We start from the raw sequence: 21,746 nt of genomic DNA, 5'->3' as shown, positions 1-21,746 counted from the left end.
TTAAATAAATTTCACAATGACCTATGACTGGAATTAAGGTCATTAAAACATATATAAGAAACGATAAATTAACCCTAACCATTTAGATGGTGACCTAAAGGCCTAATTACGTAACAGGTTTCTATTAAATGTATTATTTCATTCATGTACGGGTTCAGGCGTTGCCTCCAATTATTTACAAACATGTCGAGGCCGACGGCGCTGTGATAATAACTGAGAGTAAAACACGACCACATGAGAAAATTCAAAGGGTTTATTGGAAAGCGTCTAAAAAGCAATTTGACACCAACTTTGTAATTATCTTATTACATTAAAGCTTTATGAAGATTTTCTATGAAAAAATGTAAAATATACCATGTTAATGGAAAAAGTAGTTATACACAGCTTGGGAAAACTCGTAGAGTGTCCGTGTTGAATTTATTAATTTATCTTACAATTAGAAATGTTAGACATGACAAACTCCGAGCCAGACTTGGACTCTGAATACAACACAGACAGATTATTTCTTAATACTTTTGAATTCAAAGTGCTTGAGTACATTTTTAAATATCGACCCTATTGAATCAAACAGGGTATATTCAGTCTAATCAGTTCAAATTATAAGAAATATTCAATCCACAGACTGAATTTAATATCTAAGCCTCACTTCACTTCTAAAAAATCTGCTAGCTTGAGCTCAGGCTGGAAGATATGAGAGTGAAATAAAAATACATTCTAGTTAGTTACAATTGCAAAATAGTAAAATTCACAAGCTCTGTACAGACAGCTGCTGCAAAGGAAACATGCAACTCAGTCATGTTCACCAGTGCAAGATGTGAAATGGACTTCATTTGATTTGGTCAATACATTAAACAGATGCCCGACTTTATAATATATACATATGCACATTATGTAACTTGATTTTATACATTACATACAAAACTGCTTGGCTTAGTAATCACACTATGTCCTATAGGCGTCAGAATGACTCTGATGCAAGTCAGAGAAAACAAAGCGCGGCCTAAAAAAAATCAGTCAATCATCTTTTGTCTTTGAAGAAACCTTTAGAAGTGCTGCTCTCCTTGATGGTGACGGTCAGGAAGTTGGTCGTCACGTCTGTCACCATGACCTTTTCCACATCCCCAATAGAGGGCCTCCATGTCACTTCATCCAAGTCATCGTCGAGCCTGGTCGGGGACGGCCTGTCCAAGAAGTAAGGCTTTTCCATCTGTGGAAGCTCAGCAGGACGACTCAAGCTCTGGCTCATTTTGGACTGGTGCTTGAAGTGTACAGGTGCCAGGTAGGTGGAGCTGTCCTTAGTCCTGTGTGTGTCCATGTCAGTTCTGTGTGGATGCACGCTGCGGTCTGAGTAGAGCTTGTAGGAGCTTCCACCCGAGATTCCCCGGTTGTGTGTGTGGTGGTGATGGTGGTGGTGGTGGTGATGGTGGTGTTTATGACTGTGACCGTGGATCTCTGGATGTCTGTGGGCCACTTTGACCAGCCTCATCTCTCCCCCCGCCTGGACCTTAGCCAGTTTGTGAGGGTTGTGGCTCACCTGCTCCTCTGCTCTCCTCTTGTGGGGCTCAGAGACTGCAGGGCTGCAGCTGCTGTCCTTGAAGCGAGGCTTTGGCTTTGGACCTCTTTTTTTGGGTATATGGATGAGGTCTTCTGGACTGGTTTGCTGAAGGGAAGGCTGCTGGTACTCACGGCTGCTCAGTTCTGGTGGTCTGACGCGTACGCTTTCTCCGCGGTTGACAGTACTGGGTGGGAAGATGGTGGGAACAACAGCTCTCAGGCCCTCTCTGGCCCTGGGGGTGACAACTGGCTCTGGGGTTGGGTAAGTGATGTTCATCCCTCTGACTGCATCACTCCTGAACTCATAGGACTTGGCTTTAACTTTAGCTTGAGCCTTTTGGAAAGGTAGGAAAAAGAGAGGGGATTTATGATTCAGATTTATACAGAAAAAATAAACTATTACCTTAAAGTTTTTTATTTCTTAGTTGACTTAACAGGCCTTTTTCACAGTATGCATTTTGACTTGTCATTGTAGAACCATGACAGCACAACACTGAGGTAGCATACACAAACCAGGACCCTGGACACTGGAGCAGCAACACGGAATATTGTGCTCTTCCTACTCCCACACATTTTCTTGGCCAAAATTTTCAAAACTTTTCCATGACTTTTCAAGGACCCATTCACAACACATAACACAATCGTAGTATGCTTTACTCCAAATGTTAATTATGATATGAAAATTAATCAGCAACCTTTTCCAATCTCTAATAATTGCTTTGTTCACTTCAAACTATAAGGCACAGTCAGACACTTACATTTGTAACAATTTATTTAATTACACACAACAAAATTCCATGACTTTTCCAAAACTTTCAATGATTTTTACTAATTCCATGACTTTTCCAGGTTCCATGACCATAAAAACCCTGCCGACTGTAGCATGTCAAAATATGTTCTCTGAGAAAGGCCTATTAATGTTGTTTAAATTACTGCCCGTGCCAGGCACTGGGCACAGGTATTAAACTCCATGTATCCGACATTTCAACAAGTTGAAAAATGAGTGTGAGTGTGAGTTTCAAACATGTTCTAAGAAGCTACTGCATTAACGACAGCCACAAATGATTCCTGTCAGATCTCTAATTATTGGTGAAAGTCCATTAACTCATTTTTGAGTCCTGTCAATGGACATTCTGGTATTTAGAACAAGATAAACTGTCCGTCATCAAGCAACTTTCACACTCTGTTGTTCTGGAAAGCTGAAACCTCTGGCTCGCTACATCTGGCTAGATTGATCATTTCAAACTACAGAGCAGTCACATTTAGGGACAGTTCATTATTTATGAGAGGAGAGGTGATGGTGCATAATGGGGAAAGCACTTTAAATATTTTTTTAAGCACTGGGGAAGGAGTAATGTTTTTCAATTCAGCAAATGGTAGAAACTTTCAACTTTAAATGGGCGTATTTTATATTTATTTTGAATACCCTTAGAACTCCAAAACCCACAAGTGGGTTTGAAAGGCATCTCCAAAATCACACTATTTATCACACCCAGAAACTGTGAAATAAGGTTATTTATGGTGTAGGGAGGGTCATGCATTTACCCCCAGTCACTCAGGGAGGCTTAAGAAAAAATATTTGAATCTCTAGGGAGGGACAGGATATAGAAAAAAAGCCACACCAAAGCCACCTCTCTACTCTGATAAGTAAAGTACAGTCCTTTATGTATTTGAATCTAATGAGAGTTGTGGCAATAAAAACGGATCTTCCAAAAACATTAAGGACTATGAGTATGACGCTCCAACGGCAGCTTTACTGACAGGAATGGCTTTTTTTTAATGTATTCCAAACGCCCTGTAGCATGTCAACAGTTCCCCATTAGCTAATACACAAACTAAATACACTGAATATGCGTCATTAGCATCATTAAGGAGCTTTGCGTATTTCGGGGAAATACAATGAGGCCGACGTGAATTTACATGTACTTAAATGAACAGTGAGGGGACCATGATACACATCATATAATGTTAGACAATGTTGTTATTGAAAATACGATCATATCGGGATGATGACACTGTCGCGTTACAGAACACACGAAACAAGGCTGCTGAATTTACCTTGAGCAGAAATGTCTTGGGTTTTGGTCCTCTCTTTTTGGGCCCATAGAGCTCCCTCTCACGCTCCCTGTGAAAAATATAGTGACAGACACCCACTTTCAGTGTCACGGGAGCAAAGTGCACCAAGGACACCGTATATTTAACGTTATTGGACGTTAACACTCACTGGCTCTGCCCATAAAGGCCAGCCCAGACATCTTAACGTTACCTCTGCTCGAAAGCGGCAAACAGGCGGGAGTCCAAAATATTTTCCTCCGGTTCCCAAGTGCTGTATCTGTGAATTAAAACATTAGTTACACTGAGGAAGCGAGCGCTGACACGCACACTGTGGAGATGGCCGTGGCGTTAGCTTGAGAGCTAAAAATCTCCATCGTGCTACACCTCAGTTTTAATCCGGGCTGCTGTCTCGCTAGCCTTGGCGAGCTAACGACAGCCACAGCCGAGACAGCACAGACACCACAGCCGCGGGTTGAAAACATACAAGAGACACAATGTAGCAGGACTTACTTGGGAGACCAGCCCTTCCATTTCACAAGGTATTCAATCCGACCCTGCATGCCATCAGAAACAAACAGAAATGACTTCATTAGCCTGCAGGGCAACAGTAGTATAGAGTGCGGTGTTGATGCATTAAATTCAACGCTCTGGGAAAAAAGGGCACGTTACATCTCACGCCTACCTTCCTTATCCTCCGTTTAATGATAGACTCGGCGGCGAACACCCTCTCCCCGACGGCGGACAGCTCCATGTTTACTCCAGTGCTACCTACCGTTAGCTTGGTGGACGCTAACGTTAGCAGAACAGATATTTTTCTCCAGTCCCAGCCACTCTGAATTCCCGACAGACCATAATACTCAGAATGGACGTCAGCGCAATTTTTTACTGCGTTGCTAAGGAACCGCAGTCGGTGGAACCTCTAGAAGAACGCCCATTGGTCCCACCGTTGCTACGTGCTCGGGTTGCTAAGTAAGGGGAGGAGCGTGCGCCTGTGTGAATTCTTTCGGGGGGGAAATGGTGGCTCTTTCCCCGCGCGGCGGGTGAATCATTTCGCGCAAGTTATTTGAGATATTCAAAAATGCACGCGGTAACAGAAGCAGTTTGTGCACGCGACAGTGTCGTCAAGCAAATAGAGAAACCAGGAAATGACAATGCCGTTTGCTTTATGCGGCTAGAAATAACATAAGAGACATCCTTAATTAATGTTAAGTCTATCCAGCATTGTATCTATCAGCTCATGCAGTACCCAGACGATCTTATGGACCTATTAGTCCATTAGCACACACCTTATGACACTATGTGTCAACTCGCTACAAGTGTATGCTCGCATTAATTTTGTTTGTCCTTTCTGTTTCAGGCCAAGCACAGAGGATCAATACACTGCGCCTGTCAGGGAAAATCATGGGCTATCTGTTTTCATATAATTTCATCTAATAGGCTAACCATTAAATGTAGCTACATTTGAAGGGAAAGTATTCAGGCATATGTACTAAATTTAGCCTATTGCATATAGTCAGCCATAGCTCTTAGTTTGTAATAATTACCCAGTGGACTTCACTCTTGAATCAAAGACCTGACATCCAAGTAAAGCAGAGAGGTGGTTTTGATTTTTTTTTTTTTTTAATCTGAAATCGGGTGAATTGACAGTCTGTAGGATTTCTGTTACTGACCATTGGTGACTGTGATTTATGCAATGTTAGAAAAACGAAGCTGATGCCATGAAAATGAACCAAGAAAAGACCGGCTGATGTAGCCCATGTAAGCCTAAATATCCGGCAAAGGTCAGGGAAGCATTTCATAGACTTTTTGTCTGCATTCACTGCAAAGGTCCGATTAGCGTCGAGCCTACCCATCACCTCCATCTCTGTGCTCACACTCTGATTGATCCTTTCAATAAAACATTAAGTGGTTGCGGTCCGCCTCTGATATTTCTTAACAAATGGTTTTATATCATATGCCTTTTCTCTGATAATGAGATTGGCTACTCAGTCAAAATGATCTGCAAATGCAGAAATAATCTGTATATTTTTTTAATGCACCAGCCAACGCAATCACCCAGAAAAAAAATAGGCTAAACACCCGAGAAAGGAAAATATAGGCTATCTATTAGTTTTGTGTCTTAAACTCTAAAATTGTGACTTAACAAAATAAAATAAAACCATATAGGCCTACCCAAATCCTAAGTAACTATTCAAATAAATAAATAAAAATAGTAATAATAATGAGTGACAATGACGTGGCGATGTTTCATGAATCAGGTCACTGTTATGCTCAGTCTACAATCCACAGGCCGGTAAGTAGCTACATTTTTATGATATGAAAATAAGACAAAATATAGGCCTTTCAAAGGGGCAACTCCTTAGCAAAGGTGGGTAATATTGGTTTTTTTTATTGTAATTATTTAGGCTTGTAATTAATACAAAACAATAAGACCGAAAAATAAAGGGTAATAATAATAACAATAATGTATACCGGAACTATCATTATTTTGTATTTATTCATTTATTTATTTATTCATTTTTCAGGGGAAAGTTGCGGCTCAATGGAATAGGTCAAATAATCAGAGTAATAAGAAAATTATTCACAATACTAGACATTAGTTTAATTGTCTTTAGTATCTTTGGCAAACCTTTAAACTATTCATTTTCCATTCATTAATTAACTGAAGAGTAAAATAAACAGAGAACAACTGAGGGCAAAATAGATGAAAAAATAACCAAGTCTTATTAATGTGACTTTTTCATGCAGGCCGAATCGATGACCCGATAACTGATAACTGACTTTTGGAAAATAGATTATAGATCATCTGGACTCAGACTTATTCCAGCCTCATTTCTCGGAAGTACTAATAGCCAAACCAACTATTAAAATAGTAGAATATCTCAATAAAGGATGCTACCTTATGCGAGTCTCTCCTTCCTATACAGACCAAAGGCATAGTCAGATTAATCTGAATGCGTCACACTCATGTCAAATGACGATTTAGATATTTCCACCGCAAAAAAAAAAAAAAAAAAAAAAAAAAAAAAAAGATTAAAAACGTGTAGGCCTACATGGAAAAGACTCTTGCAAAGGTATCGCTGATTTGAAAGAATGTACGAACGTCGAATTAAATGTTAAGATCCAAAGTTTCCAAACCTGCAAATGACATTTATTTACCTCCTCTCTTGACTCTGTGCAAAGAATATTGACTTTCTGCAGCATCACCGTCAGACAGTATAAAGCCTCTGAATCAAACAGCTTAATAAATTTAATTCGGAACATTTGTCAGAATGACTCAATATGTAATCAGAACCACTGATTTTGTCCTTTCAGTGAATTAAAAACTCTCCAGTCAGATAAAAGCACAGATGATAATGAACGGCTTTTCGGGGTTGCAAGACAAGAACAAAGCGCTTTACGGAATAATGTCCAGGGCCGACAGCTTCATTTAAACACTTTAAAGACTTATGATCCCACATACAGATATTTTCAAACAGCTGAGAGCAGAGATCAAGACAAAAACCTCTATTTAAATACAATGACAGTTCACAGTGGTCAGTGATTTATTACACTGACCAGTATCTTATCTAATTCACTTGTCATAATATTTGCCGTCATAACTGCGTTAGGTGCAAATGATTAAGGTAGTTTGCAGACTGTGTAGTTAGTTTGGTACTTTGGTTGTTTGCAGACAGTTTGCAGACTGACAGTCTGCAAATTCAATGCCATGGTGGATTGTATTTTCTCTTCAGTCTTTATTTAGACGTGGATACACTGATGCCACATTCACTACTGAAACAGTTTTTTCTTATAATTTCTTTCCAGTCAAGGAGGATCATCTCACACTCCTGCTGCCACAAATTCCATTCACTTGCAGACAGCAAAGCGACGGCCTAGTAAAGATAAATCATATGTGTCCCCACTCATCACATTATTTGCTAATTCCATTCATGCATGCACAATAACTATTTGCAAAATTGTTTTATTCAGTGAGAGCTGAAGCCTTGGGAAGGTCATAGAGAGGGAGAGCAAATCCATCTTATCTTTACCAAACATTTGATTTTTGGAAGGTATCCACATTTTATTAAGATCTGCTGTGAAATTGTAACATGTTGGTAAAGGCTATCGGAATCTTTTAAGGGAATCAGAGCATTCCCTAACGCTTTATGAAGCCTACGGTATTTATTTCTCAGTGAAGGACAACAATTATCTTAATACGATCTGATTCAAAGGATGTCGTTTAAGACTACTTCTTTAGCTGCCATATTTTGCAATGCACAAACAAACAGTCAGTAGAGACAGAAAGGGAAGAAGGGCGCACCTCAGACTGTGGATGCGATTGGTCTCGGCGCGCCTGCAGTGCAGCAGTGCCGCCGCCGTTAAAACACCATTGGCTGGCTTGTATCTGGGCAAGACGCTGGTTCCTCTTGTGCGCGCAAACGGGAAAGCCCGGCTATACCACACAGACAGTACCATGGAACATGCAGTCACATTTAAAGAGAAAGACAGAGAGCTCAGAGACTGTAACGTCATCATTAAGCCAATTTGATCAGCCTTTTGTTGTGAGACGTCGGATGGTATCAGTTCAGATGCAGCGATCATATGAGACAACAAAAAATAAAGGGTATTCTGTATTTTTTAATCTTTCTCTTGCAACCATCCCTGTCGGACCCACTTTAAGGTTCAATATACTACACTTGGGCTATTTATAGGCTAGGTTATGTGCAACGTGCAAAGGTCTTGTAGGGCAGTTTTGTAGTCAGGGTGCCGTGTGCATACAGGTAGCCTAATCATTATGCATGCTTTATATATATATGGCATTTGGTATTAAACGGGGGCTTCGTTTCCTTAATCCCCCTTACCATAAAGAAAAAAATGATTTCCACATATGCTACAGACAAGCACCACACACGCAGACTGTAGAGTTAAGAATAGGTGTTCAACATGCATGACACTCTCCAGAGCATGCAGCTGTTAGACCTATTTCGTGCCACACATGAATCTGTAATTAACTACACAGTGTAGATGACTGGATAATATAATAACCCCCGCAGCCGGTACAGAGCAAACGTGCCTTTACTCTCGTTGGATCATACCTAGGCTACGGACTGAGGTCAGCAGTCTGCTGGATGATTGAGGGTTTAGTCTTGTTTTTCACTAAACTGGATCCAGCTGAGTGACCCAAGCAAGTTGCTTAGTCACTGTTAGGAGTGAGACAACAACTTCAGAGGAAAATAGGCTACAGGCGTTGTATCGGCCTTTTGAAAGAGATCGCCCATTAAAGAATAGTTTGTGTCGTTCTGATAACGGACCTATGCTGTGGTTTTGAGTTGTTTTTTCTTTTAATTGTAATGTTTTTTATGTCACCTCAAAATAGCCTATAGCAGCTGACCTCAAAATTATTTGTTGTAACCTGTAGGTGGTCATTCTACACCAGATGGCTGCTGTATGTGCAGCTCCTGACAGTTCAAATACCGCACTGGAGCAGTACGCATAATTGAATAGGCTGGAAGATGTGTGAACGATTGCGTTTGTTGCAGTTCTTTTATTTAAGCCTCCTTCCTCATTCAATTGCCGTGACTTAATAAATCTCTAACGCAGTTTAAAATCAGCATTGCATGCACTTTGTGGTCTATTTCTGCGCATCTAGATGTGGAAAAAACCCCGCAGGCCTACAGAGGACTCTGTGGAATAGGCAGCCTACATGTGTGGCTCAGATTTTAGATAATGTTCTTGTCAAAAGCACTAGAGTTAATAGGATTCCCAGAATAAATATGTGATTGTGTACATCAACCGCGCACAACCTATGAGTTTGTTGGTGTGTCAGAGCGCATTTTCAGGCCTAACTCGGTCATGCGTGCACATATTGAACATGAGCTGGCAGATTAGAGGAAGAGGGGACACGCAGGGTGGATCACCAAGAACACGTCTTCCTACACAGTTTTAAAGCTACACTTGTATTTATCCGATAACTTCAGCAGCTTGTTCGGAGTTTTGCAGTGTTTTTTTTTTTTTTTTTGCGGACATACAAGCAAACAAGCCATTTGATACTTAAAGGAAAGTGTGTTGTCTTCATTCCTACGGGGAATTTCCCATTCCCCGCTGAAGTTTCCTAGCTCAAACATAGATGCAATTATTTGTCGGCCGCAGCAGCTGCGAGGCGTTTCAGAGAGGCACGATAGAAAAGAAAGTGGATGAAGCACAGAGGACAGCCATTTTCTCTGTCGTTGCTCACATTAACGCGCACAGAAAGCAGTTTTATTGGCGGGCTGCAACCCAGGAAATGGTCGAGGGCTGCCGTCTCTATCACTGCGCTCACCGAAATTACGCCGCACGACGACTCGTGTGTTTACAGCGTCGGGACAGGCGGGTATCAATCATCCCCCTGCAGCAGACAGCAGGCAGAGAGGTTAGACGCTCAGACGCCGGCAAACAGCAGCAATCTATCGCTGGGTTTATGACGGAGGTCCTCCGCACATCTTCCCTTTAAAGCTCTCTCCAGTTTTCAATGCGAGCGGCGGCTGTCTGCCTCATTAATATGGAGCGCTGAAACAGGAAACCGTGGAAAGGTGGAAATCATATCCTACGTTATGTCATTTAAGCTGAACCTGGAGGTCAAGCAGAGAAAGCAGCTGCCTCCTGCTGGGTCCCTCTCAGCATGTCAGGAGGATTTATTCGAGAAACATCTGACATGAACAGCTGTTCAGGTCAAAATTATGAGCTTTAAACGACTCAAGTCCTCCTCAAAGGCACATATAGGTTAACCCACAAATCACCTCCAGCTCACAGCGGATAGTTTGTGGTATATGCTTCAGGTAATAAACAGCAATTAGGAATAATCATTATCCGATCATTTCGAGATCCTACACGTCATATAACATATTTAACAGTTACAGCACAGACATGTAGGCTAATGCTCGTTAAACTGCACTATATGAGGTGCGTTTATGGGCAAGGGCACATAGGTTTTATTTCAGCATGGGGGGCACATATAAAGGCGGGGGGTTGGAGGTCCTCCGCTATAATGTTTTGAGTATCAAACACCTTATTCCTTGCATTCTGGTGCATTTTATGCACTAATTTGTGCCTTTTCTGCATCAGTTTATGGTGTGAATTTCTTTAAGTTTGTCAAAAATAAAAGTCCTCTGCTACTTTAAAAAAAAAATTATTGAGGGGATAAATGCACATGTTCTAAATATTGAGAAGAATGTGTCCCCTGCATTGCCCCTAAAATCACCATGTTCACAGGCCAGAATTAGAGGTGAATTCATTTAAGGTGGGACACTTTTTGGTAGATTACCAAGAAAACCACCTAAAACTCAAAATTCTACCTTAAGCATTACTTTTAGAACTTGTTATTGTCCTCTCCTATATTACTTAAAAGAAAATATGTCGCCTAATAAAATGATTTCTAAACTTTGGATCTTTAAACACATCAAGAACCCCCACCTCACCCTGATGACATGTTAGGGTGAAATGGGACAGCTGGTAAGGTAAAATGGGACAGTCATATTTGTTTTTTGGTTAAATCTACTTATCAGTTCAGTCCTTAGTCACTGAATCATTCATGGAACCTGTGGCTATCCATTAAAAAAGATTGTCCAACTTTTCTGCCATGCTGTCCCTGTTCTATTGCTGCTTGTTTCCTTGGTGCCATCTTGTCTACAATGAACATGTGTGTAACAAGGATGGCTAATTCTGGACTATTGTGGCTGACATGGACTCACTGCCTCATCTTTAATATTTTTTTAAGTGACAAAAAGACTAAAAAGGTCTGTAATATGACAGAGAGACACACAATCGCATAATGCATGGTTTTATGGTACCTTGTGGCCTAAAACATGCTGGTTTCTCTTCAGAAAAATGTCTCATTTTAGCTTAAACCTTTGTCTCATTTTAACTGAATGCATTATCTGCTCACTCGGAAACCTTTACAGTAAAAAGTAAAGTGTAATATAAAAAAAATTAGTAATAGTAATTATAAGTCAAACATTTAATAAAATGCAACATCCTGCAGTCATTTTTGTCACTGTACACACATTGTTTTAGCTATCTTATTACCAAAATGAGAAAATCATCATGCCACATGGCTTATCTGGCAAGCTCTGGGACCAGTGATTTTTTTTAAACTCTTTGTTCTGCCCATCCAGTTACCTCAGACCAATCAAAATGATTGTTTGATGGAGAGCACATTTATAGTAACAATGCAATAATGTCTGGTGACTGGCTGCTAATATTTAAAGAGCCCAGCATGTAAAACCTTATCCGGCCCATTTTATCTGATTTCCCACATTACCTGACTTCACCCTACACTGCAAACTGACTTTTCAGTTGCTTTCAATTTAATTCATTGTGAACGTTTGAAGTGATTGAAAAGACATTGCTTTCCATTTGTGGCAGTGAACCAGGGCTGACCTGTTGCTATATGCTCCTAAGGTAAATAGCTGGTCTGGGCAGCCCATCTGAAAATAAACTCACAGGCTCTGTAATAATCCTCATGGCCTGCAGCCTACACACACACACACACACACACACACACACACAGCCACAAAGACAGCCATGTACAGATTTAACAACTTCTGAGGTATGTATAGCCATTTAAGAGCATTATAGCAGCCACCCTTTCCGGTTAAAAGCTTTAATTCTCCAAGGGAAGCCAAGGTCAAATGTGATGCAGGATACCAACCTTGAGCCTGCACGGTGTGGGATTATGTATGTAGCCTATAAAAAGAAACACATTGCACACAAGTCCATATATCACTTGCAAACAATTTTATTATTGCAAAATGTATCATAGGAAGCCTTCATTTTTTAGTCTGCACACAAAACAGCAAAAGTGCATCTGATCTCACAGAGCAGTTCAGATCACATAGTGCTGGAGGGGATTTCAAAAAAAAAAAGGGGTGGGGGGGCATGTATGACACAAGGGAACAGATCTGATTATGACAAGAATGTGTGCTTTTACAGACTTTTAATAACCGAGTAGTTGCAAAAGTTACTCAAAAGACAAGTCCATTCAATCCCTTACATAACGTTACTCAGGACATGTCAGGGAGCCAGAGAATGGGGCCACAGACCTACCTGGTGGTACTATTCTGTTGTATTACACAGCTCAACTGGCAGTGTTAAGACAGATTTGTGACATATATAACTTAAGTGAAAAAAAGCAAATTTTAGTCACTGCACTGCTGCAAAACCTCAAATAAATAGTCACAGGACTGTTTATCTGCTGTCTTAATGGAAGTGACTTGTGCTCAGTATCAGATCTCAAGATGCATGACTTGAAAAACACCTTACCATTGAACAGACATCAAATCAAAGGAGAATATATATATCAAACATGAACCATTAATAATTTTCATTTAAAAACCATTTCCCCTTTCAACAATGCAAATCACATATATTGACAGAAAGGCGCTTCATTTTTCTTTATCCGCTTGTTTAAGCATGCCTAATGGCATTATCTGTCCAAGCAGCATGCATCCTTGTTTAAATCTGTCCATCTGCTCACACATACACACACACACACACGCACACACACACAGTGTAATTTACCATGATTCAATATATTTTTTCTCCTTACAAAATTTTCCATATAGCCTACATTTCTTTAACATTATCTCAGATGCAGACAGTCGAGTGTATCATCAAATGACATCCATAGAAAAGTGAAGAGTATTTACAAGAGTTAAGTGCATCTTCAATCAAACATTTATTTGACCCAATTTGGCTTTTTAAACTAAGTTTTAAGTAGCTGAAAAAAAGAGAGATACTGCATGTGATAAAATCTCCAGCAATAACAACAGAGAGCTTATAAGAAGAAATATGCAAATAACGCAATAAAGGATCTTTTTTTTAAAAAAAAAATCTGAACTATACAAAATGAAAACAACATCAAGGGTCCATTTGTACATTCAAGCATCTGAAAATACAAATATTTCTAATGTACATTTATACAGTTACACAGTTGGTGCCCAGTCCAATTACACTGTTATGTATTCCTTAAAGGTGACGGTGAGGCAGTTTGTAGTAATGTCTGTGATTACTATATTCCCAAGGAAAGGCTGGAAAGAGGGAAACGTCTCCTCTTTCCTCTTGTCATGGTTTGAAACAGAAACTGAACTGACTTTCTCCTCCTCTGTAGTTTTTTGTGTTTCAGCGTGTCTTTCTGTCTGTACGTCCATTTGTGTTTCATCCTGTGTGTGTGCTTCAGCTTGTGTTACAGTTTGAGCTTGTGTGTGTGTTTCAGGCTGGGTAGCTTTAGGCCTGGACTTGACAATGCTCAAGTCAATAGGTTCCTCTTGGTCTGCATACCCACAGTCCTGCAGTCCAGTGTGACTCTGGTGTCCGTTTTGGTCAATGCTGATGCTTTGGGTGGGCGAAGATATCGTGTTGGGAGTGCTGATACTCCTGGAGCTCAAATACCTCTTACTACTCCCGTGCTCCTCGTTGTCTGTGTCAGAAAGGTGTCGCTTTAGTCCTTGAAATCCACCTTGGCTTCCTCTTTGGTCCAGCGGGGAGGGACCTCCCCTATCCAAAGGCCGGGAGAGCAGATTAGTCTTGGTTGTCAATTGTAAAGGTTGATCCACTGAAAGCTGCCCCTGACCCCTGACCTCGACATGTTTATCCTGTTCTGTCACAGTTGGCTCCGTTTTAGGGGACTGTTCCTTTTCTGTGGGCCAATCTCCATTAAATCCAGAGCTGTGAAAAGTTGGTTTGTCTTTAGAGTTTTTTGCAAATCCATTCATGAGGCCGAGCTTCTTGACCAGTTTCATCTTCTCGAGATGGTTCTCCGTGCTGTTGTCAGTTCCTTGCAGCAGCTTTTCAGCAGAATCGCCGTTTTTAATCTTAGCTGCCTGCATTCCATTTTCCATGTACTTGCTCATGACAATAACAATCCGCCCGTTCTTGTTTTTGTTCTTAACAATCTTTAGCTTGCTGTTGCTGACACCATTGGACTGCGGTGAAGCATCCTCTTTAGGTTTTACCTTCTCCGGCTCTTTGTGGCCATTGAGGTCTGCTGGGAGCTTCTTCAGCTCCATGGTGATGTCCTTGACTTTGGTCAGGCAGCCTGAGTCCTTGTCCCGGACCCACTTTTGCTGCAGCACTGGGGGAAGATTGTACCCCTTTTTAGCTAGCTCTGGAGCTTTGACCTCTCGGGGCTTAGCAAATACAGGCTCATGCCCCTTGAGGTCCGGCTGGTAGTGGTGGTGCTTCTTGCTGTTGAGCTGATAGTAGAACTTCTTGCCGTTGGCCTGCTGCTCGGCCTCACGCTCCTTGCACAGTGGCTGGTACTGGTGGTGCTTCTTGCTGTTGAGCTGGTACTGCTGGCCCTGGGGGCGGAGCATCTGAATGGGGCTGGTCTTCTGACAGCTGTCCTCATCCAGGGACGCCTCATGGAGGTCAGCCAGAATACTGGATCTCCGGGCAAAAGAAGGAACCTTTGAAACGGAGAGTAATTTGTGTTATTTAAAAAAGCATATATACATATAACATATCAATATCATGTGAAGAAGAGGGGATTTTCTGGTGTTTTTGCACATGTATTTAAAATAAAGGGCATCCCTCCCTGTGGAGCATTTGATTAATGGTTAAACTGCCTACAGTATCTACACATGTCTCTGTCAGACAACAAAAGGCCATGGTTCATTGGGGCCCACGAGTTGCACTGAAGAAACTGTGCTTGGAATGTGTGAGGGGCTCTTCTGAGGCCCGGACGAGCACACAGTTTATTTCAGGGGCCTTCGTCCGTGTTCACACAGCCTTCCCACAGCTCCTGTGCAGCTCTCTCAGTCACAGGCCCGGCCATCAGAGTGACATTTCAAAGTGTCTCCTGTGGCTGTGACCTCAGCTCGGAGGAATGTCACTGGCTGCTTTGTGTCCCGTCATTGACTTTATCCCATGTGTTACCACCAACGCCCTCCTGAGAGAAACAAAAACACTCCTCTGAGGGGTTCCCCTGGCCTTTTGGACCACTGATTGATGCGCTAAATGTACGATTCACAGGCACTTAGCTACATCTGTTAGGTCAGGGAACTGGTCCCTTAAAAATAAGATAATATCTCCATGCATATCTGTTGCCTGTAATAAATGGTCGATGTGCAAGAACTCTCACACCTAAGTTAGGGCCACACAGCGTTCTTTTTTCAGCAGAAAAGTGCTGGCAGGGCGCTGGGGAGCACTTCATAGAAAACTTCATAGTCAGCTGGCCAATCTGCTCCCAAAAAAAATGAGCTATTCTGTCTTTGTTGTGACAGTAGACAGTTGTCTACCTAAAGAAGTGGCAGTGATGGCACCGGTGGCTTTCTGAAAAGCTCAGAGATTTTAAAAGCTTTTCTAGGTGGTTGCATACATCCCCTCCACATTGAGAACAACTGAAAAATAGGAAAAAACAAAACAAAACAAAACAAAAAAAACCCCACTATGTGGACATCTTCCTCTGTGATGAAGATCAGTTATCTCATCACAGAGGGGCCCTGCTCAGCCTCTGGAAACGGCTGTATAATGTCTACGGTGGCTCTGGACGTTTGAGAAAATAACGCTGATAGCATTTCTAACAGAGAGTCTGCAGTACAAACTGAATGTGTTGTTGGGTTTGAGGGGCAGGGCTCTCAAAATATTGCTTTTAAATTGCATTATGGGACATGTAGGATTTAGTATTTCCAGAGCTTGCTTCAGTCTTGAACTACAAGCCAGGATATCTCTGCCTTTTGCAGCTTCAATTTTGATCGTTTATTTTTTAACGTGCACCTTAGGGACAGGAAGTGCAATATCAAATCCTTAGAGTGCCCCTTTGAATCTGCCTTCCATCAAATATTCAACATTTTCTCTACATTGCTTTCTGGGATTTTAAATGGAATTATGCATGAAAGTGGATCTTAAGCACAGCTGTAATTCATTGTTCACATTAATGCTAATCAGGAGAAGTATTAAGTATCATTATTTTCTCACCTGAACCAGCAGGTGCTTGGGCTTGGGTCCTCTCTTGCGATATCCCATCAGCTGCTCTTGGCGTTCCCTGTGGGAGAGGAAAACAGCAGCCAATCAGTGAAACCATCTCACAGAGATGAGTCGCTGTTGCATGGCAACACAACGTCACGGGTGTCCTCCTCAGGCTCAATTAGAAAATGCTGAGCCCATGTTACAGGTTGGAGTTACACTTCCTGATGCAAAGTGTAATTCACTCAATATGGATTAAAGGAGCATACATTTTTTTTTATTTTTAATTGTTCTTTTCACAGAATCCTAACCTTTATTCATGTGTGATACCTCATTACACTTGTCCTTAACTGCTACAAAAAGCTAAACAGTGGCTTGATAAGACACTCTATATAACACTCAATATCCAAAGTAAAGTCTGTATCCACAGTAGAAGATAAAGGCCATCCCCTCTCCAACTTTTCTTTGCTTCTCTCCTTCTCCATGAAAGTCTCTCTGAGGCAGTAACTCAATACCGCAGACAGGAGTGATGTCAGTCCCCTCCCCCACCCTCCTCCCTCACATCTAATTACAATGACGACTCAGTGTATTTTCATAGCCTGGCATTCAGACGATTTGGCTCCCCGGAGAGACACGCAATTAGTTTCAATAAAAAACCCTCCTCTTTAGAGAGAGGGAGGTAATTGCAAAAACAGACACAGAGTGACGTTGGTGTTTTGCTTCAACGTGTGACCTGCGCCTGAAAGGTTGCTGTGAGCAAAAAGGTGAGGGAGGCTGAGAGAAAAGCCAGTGACAGTTTAACATGCCATGCATTTAGGAAATTCAATTACACTCTCCTTCATGTAGAGCTGTGTGCTCAGTCACTCAACAGACTATTAAACAACTAGCCAAGCAGTTAATTTCACCATGGCAGCCCACTTTGAAAGCCATGGACTTCTTCACTAATAGAGGACATGAGGAAGTTCTGTCTGCTGAAGGTGTGCTCACCTTAAACCTGAGTTTAAAATGTACTCATACAAGCAAGATTGGTGACATCACAGCTGGTTTAGAAGCTAATGATGCTCCGATATGCACAAGTGGGGTATGAAAACTTGAAACAATGAATGAAGGATGAATGGACTTTTCACTGAAGTAGGAGACACTGAGTATCATGGTTAGACTTTTGAAATAATATCATATTCACATATTCATAGTTCCTGGATTTTCAATAAGGGAAGAGGTAGGCTAGATGTAATTTCAATAATAGTAACTAAGGGACTGTTCTTTACTTATCAGAGGAGGAGAGTGGCTGGGGTACAGACTTTTTTTGGTTTTGTTTGATGCTTGATGCTACAAACATTTTTCTTTGAGCCTCCCTGAGTGACTGTGGGAAAATGCATCACCGTCCCTCCACAATAAATGAGTTATTAGATTTTCAAAAGGTACCCGCTGATGTTTTAAAGTTAAAGGTTTAAAGTTGAAGGCTACGGGGCATCGGTGGCTTAGTGGTAGAGCAGACGCACCATGTACAAGGCTGTTGCCGGAGCGGCCCAGGTTCGAATCCAGCCTGTGGACCTTTGCTGCATGTCATCCCCCCCCTTCACACTTACCTGTCCTGTCCAATAAAGGCAAAATGCCCTAAAAAATATCTTAAAAAAAAAAAAAAAAAAGTTGAAGGCTAAATCCTGGAGTTGAAAAAAAGCCTCACTTTTTCTCTCTTGTCGTGCATGCAGGTTAGTTTGTGCAAACAGTTTATGTATGGCAAAATCCAGTTTTACAGTTTCTGACTATGATACATGGTGTAATTTTGGCGAATGTGCAGGAAATATGCAGGGCATGTTTTCTTTAAAGATTTGCAGTAAAATAAATACAAAATACAGCCATTTAAAGTTGTGTGCCAAAAATAAGAATGCAAGTCCCTCCCTAATACTTAAAAAAATATTTGACATGCCCCCTCCCTTTTTTTGCACCAACCCCTAACCCCTCATAAATGATGAAAAGAAAGTCTGTGAAGAGTATTTTTTGATACTTTTTCAAACATTTCTGTAGGATGTCTGAAGTTTCAGTATCTATGTAAAATAGTGTAAATGAGAAAAGTCTGAAAAAATAACAAAGTTTCTAAATTAGCAATAAGCCAAACAAAACTTTTGTTTTGGTCACTTTATTATTTTTGCATAATCAATAATAATCAGTTTACTGGGTGATATGATTGGTTGCCATGGAAGATGACACAGGTGCATCTGGTGAATGGATGTTTTGACAGCAGGTAGCACTTAAACTTGATAACCTGATGCTGCCACTCAATGAACTATCAAGTAACAGAGAGTTGAAGCAACAAAGTGTCACAGTTTGCTGTGGTAACACTGACCTGAGTTTAACCCTAACCTGACTCTCTGATGACACCAGTGTTAATCCTAATCCAAACCCTCCCATGCTGAATTTCTGCACATGGTGTAGTTCAGATCATTGATTAACATGGGATTATCCAGATAGAGTTCCTGACTACAGAGTTCCTACTTTAAACATGTGGGTGAGTATCAGACAATTCATGTACTGAGTAATGAACTGGACATGTAGGAAATTTAAATCAGTTTGCCTTATTGTGTGATCTCTATTTTGTACATCATCACTTGTGAGGCCGGTTTATCCAAATCTAAACGTACCTGTCTTGGAAAGCATCAAGCAGTCTTGGGTCCAGGATGTTTTCCTCAGGTTCCCACGTGTTGTACCTATTCAGAGAGCAGACAGTAAGCAGTGAGGACACATTCACCTGTCAAACAGTGGCAGACATTAACAGGCTGGCTGAGGATACAAGGCTAGTTTGGCACCAAAACGACCCTTACGACTCTTGACTTATATAGCTCATATTTGTAGGCATGTGCATGTGTAAACAACACGCCGAAACACTTGCACTCCCTCTGGATGCACGTGTAATAAATCATGAGTAACTTTTACGCGCGGCTGTGGGGGGGGGGGGGGGGGGGGGGGGAGGAGGATACAATGGGCCCAGCCTCCACTCAACTGTAGATATATGGGCATTTCTTAAACGTAGGCTTCAATTATAGACATGTCTTCCTTTAATTGGCACGCTGGGGATTGCATACATTTTAAAACCACATCCATCATCGAGGCCAACGCGTCGAGCGCCTAAAGCAAGAACGCGCAACCGCCCTTATGCGCGCCCACGCTCGTACGGATGCACACATTGACACACTTCTGTTTTGACTGTTGTGTTATCATTCTGTTTTAAAAGGAGACTTACTTTGGAGACCATCCTCGCCACTTGACCAGGTACTCAAACCTCCCCTGTGAATGGAGAGAAACGGGATAATCAGCGCAACGTTACTTTACGCAGCAAAATGCGCTCTGCAATGCACCGTCACCTGAGAAATTAGCTTATAAAATAACCAAAAATAAGCCCATGTGAAGGTGAAAAGAAAGCAAAGAGAAATGATCCTCCTTTCCAGCTGCATGTGTGTAAAAATGTCCTTCGGTGCTCTTATGACCAACCTTTCTGCTGCGCTTCTTCTCGATGCTCTCCACCGCAAAGACGTGCTCTCCCGCGGCGGGTAGCTCCATTTTCCGACACGAGAGTAGTGGCTCTTCTGTTTGTTCCCACTGCTTTTGGCTATCCGACACCTTATCCTCGCTTTCGGGCCGCTTTTTCCTGCTGCTCCTCTGATGTGAAACACAAGAGCCCCCCGCCTCCCCCTGTTTGCACTGCGCCTCTTCCCTCGCTTTCCCCTCGGAGAGACTCGTTCTGCAGGCGAGTTGGAGCTGCAGCTAGAAAACACTTCATGCAAATAGCCGTTGGCGTGACGTCAGAAGAGGGGGCGGTAATAGGGGCGGGGGTTGTTCCCGTGCTGCTTTCAGGTGCTATCGGAGAAAGTGTAATCACGACGAGGGTGGTGTATGAATAATGTCTGACAAAGCTGGAAACATGGGCGGATTGTGAGATAATGGACCCCTGGGTACACAAAATGTCCCACCACCTACCCCCATTAGCAGCCAGACACACAGACACACAGACTTTGTGGTGGATTTGCCTCTTTTTGTTGTTGTTTTGCCTCTTTCTCAAGTTGTGCATTTTTGTGGTTTTGTCTTTGAGTTAATTTTGTGTCGCCTTGTAGTTGTTGTAAACCGTTTCTTTATGTATGTATTTATTTTAATTATGTGTCTCTTTGCAGTTCCTTTGCATTTCTGCGTGGTCATTTTGAGTCTCCTTCAGGTTGATAATTTGAGTGACATTTTGGATATGAAGGTCAGGGTGGCCCCTAGGCCTGTGCTCTGTATGGCTGTCAATAGTTTTAATGTAGTTTTAATGTTATGAAGACACATTCATATTCATTAAGGAGTATGGAAACCATGGTAACAACTTATTGTAACCTACAATGGTAAATTATACTATTGTAGGTTCTTTTAATTTGTTGTTTGAGCTTCTCTGTAGACTACTAAATTAGCCTTTTCTTTGAATTTGAATTCTTTATTAACCTTTAGTCAGTATTTGCATTAATAAGACATCAGTGTTGATATTAAGGCATCAATTAATGCACGCTGTGCACACTTCTTCTTTGCTATGCTGTTGTAACACAAAACCATAAGAGAACACAATTGTTACAGGCAATATTTCCTCTTAGAGAGGCTGCCCAGACTCATGCCATGGAAGAATGTATGTGAAGTATTTTGCTCCAGCTGATTTCACTGGGTCTTCCCTTTGTGGCTGAGAAGGTGTGCCAATGTGTGAAGCCAGCCACTGCTGTGTGTGGTTGGAAAGAACACCTACAAGTGACGCACACAGATACTAATTATACATAATGTTCTCTGTGCGTAAGTCTTTTCATAAAGTCCAAACAAAGGCAAGCTTTTTGCAAAATCTGATTGTGGTTATCCAAATTACGAGCTGAGGTATGACACTGAACGCAACATGTCTCCCTCTTGTGTCGCTGGATGTGAAGCGAGATCTAACTGCAAGAGGGTGCTATGAAAGAAGAGAGCATTCTGTCCTAAACCGTGATGGCCTGAATGAGCTGCTCGTCAACTCAAATGTTGCAGCTTGGAAAGGCCCCGTGCTTCTTTCTGTAATTTCAGTCACAACACATCAGGGCGGGTTCGTTTGGGATAGTTTTATGCGTGCGCCCTCAATGGTATGCCACATCCAGAGCTGTCTAACATGTATTTATGAGCTGGGACACATGTTAGAGTTGGGTTTACTTGTAGTAATAAGACAATCAATATCA

The 21,746-nt window shown here is 41.6% G+C and overlaps 1 protein-coding gene and 1 pseudogene across 2 annotated transcripts; both read right to left on the bottom strand.

The window, feature by feature from the left end:
* Positions 1-399: 399 nt before the first annotated feature.
* Positions 400-4,472, bottom strand: cbx8b (chromobox homolog 8b). The gene is made up of 5 exons (XM_033623148.2): positions 4,292-4,472; positions 4,120-4,163; positions 3,821-3,886; positions 3,613-3,679; positions 400-1,888 (listed from the first exon to the last, which is right to left on the bottom strand). The coding sequence occupies exons 1-5, from the start codon at positions 4,358-4,360 to the stop codon at positions 1,019-1,021; spliced, it is 1,116 nt and encodes a 371-aa protein (XP_033479039.2). The 5' UTR covers positions 4,361-4,472; the 3' UTR covers positions 400-1,018.
* A 7,876-nt stretch (positions 4,473-12,348) lies between these two features.
* LOC117256014 (E3 SUMO-protein ligase CBX4-like) lies at positions 12,349-20,323 on the bottom strand (annotated as a pseudogene). Its single transcript, XR_013488448.1, has 5 exons — positions 20,020-20,323; positions 19,772-19,815; positions 19,173-19,238; positions 16,543-16,609; positions 12,349-15,032 (listed from the first exon to the last, which is right to left on the bottom strand). The product of XR_013488448.1 is annotated as an E3 SUMO-protein ligase CBX4-like (transcript).
* Between the last annotated feature and the right edge of the window lie 1,423 nt (positions 20,324-21,746).

This window comes from Epinephelus lanceolatus, chromosome 3 (assembly GCF_041903045.1).
Source record: "Epinephelus lanceolatus isolate andai-2023 chromosome 3, ASM4190304v1, whole genome shotgun sequence".
Classification (NCBI taxonomy): Eukaryota; Metazoa; Chordata; class Actinopteri; order Perciformes; family Serranidae; genus Epinephelus; species Epinephelus lanceolatus.
Note: the sequence above shows the minus strand (reverse complement) of the source record. Positions and strands in the feature narration are given on the sequence as shown.

Coding starts and splice junctions, on each gene's coding strand:
- cbx8b (XM_033623148.2), bottom strand. CDS start 4,360: ATGGAGCTGTCCGCCGTCGGGGAGAGGGTGTTCGCCGCCGAGTCTATC. Junction 4,164..4,291: donor TTAAACGGAGGATAAGGAAG/GTAGGCGTGAGA, acceptor GATGGCATGCAG/GGTCGGATTGAATACCTTGT. Junction 3,887..4,119: donor TGGAAGGGCTGGTCTCCCAA/GTAAGTCCTGCT, acceptor TTTAATTCACAG/ATACAGCACTTGGGAACCGG.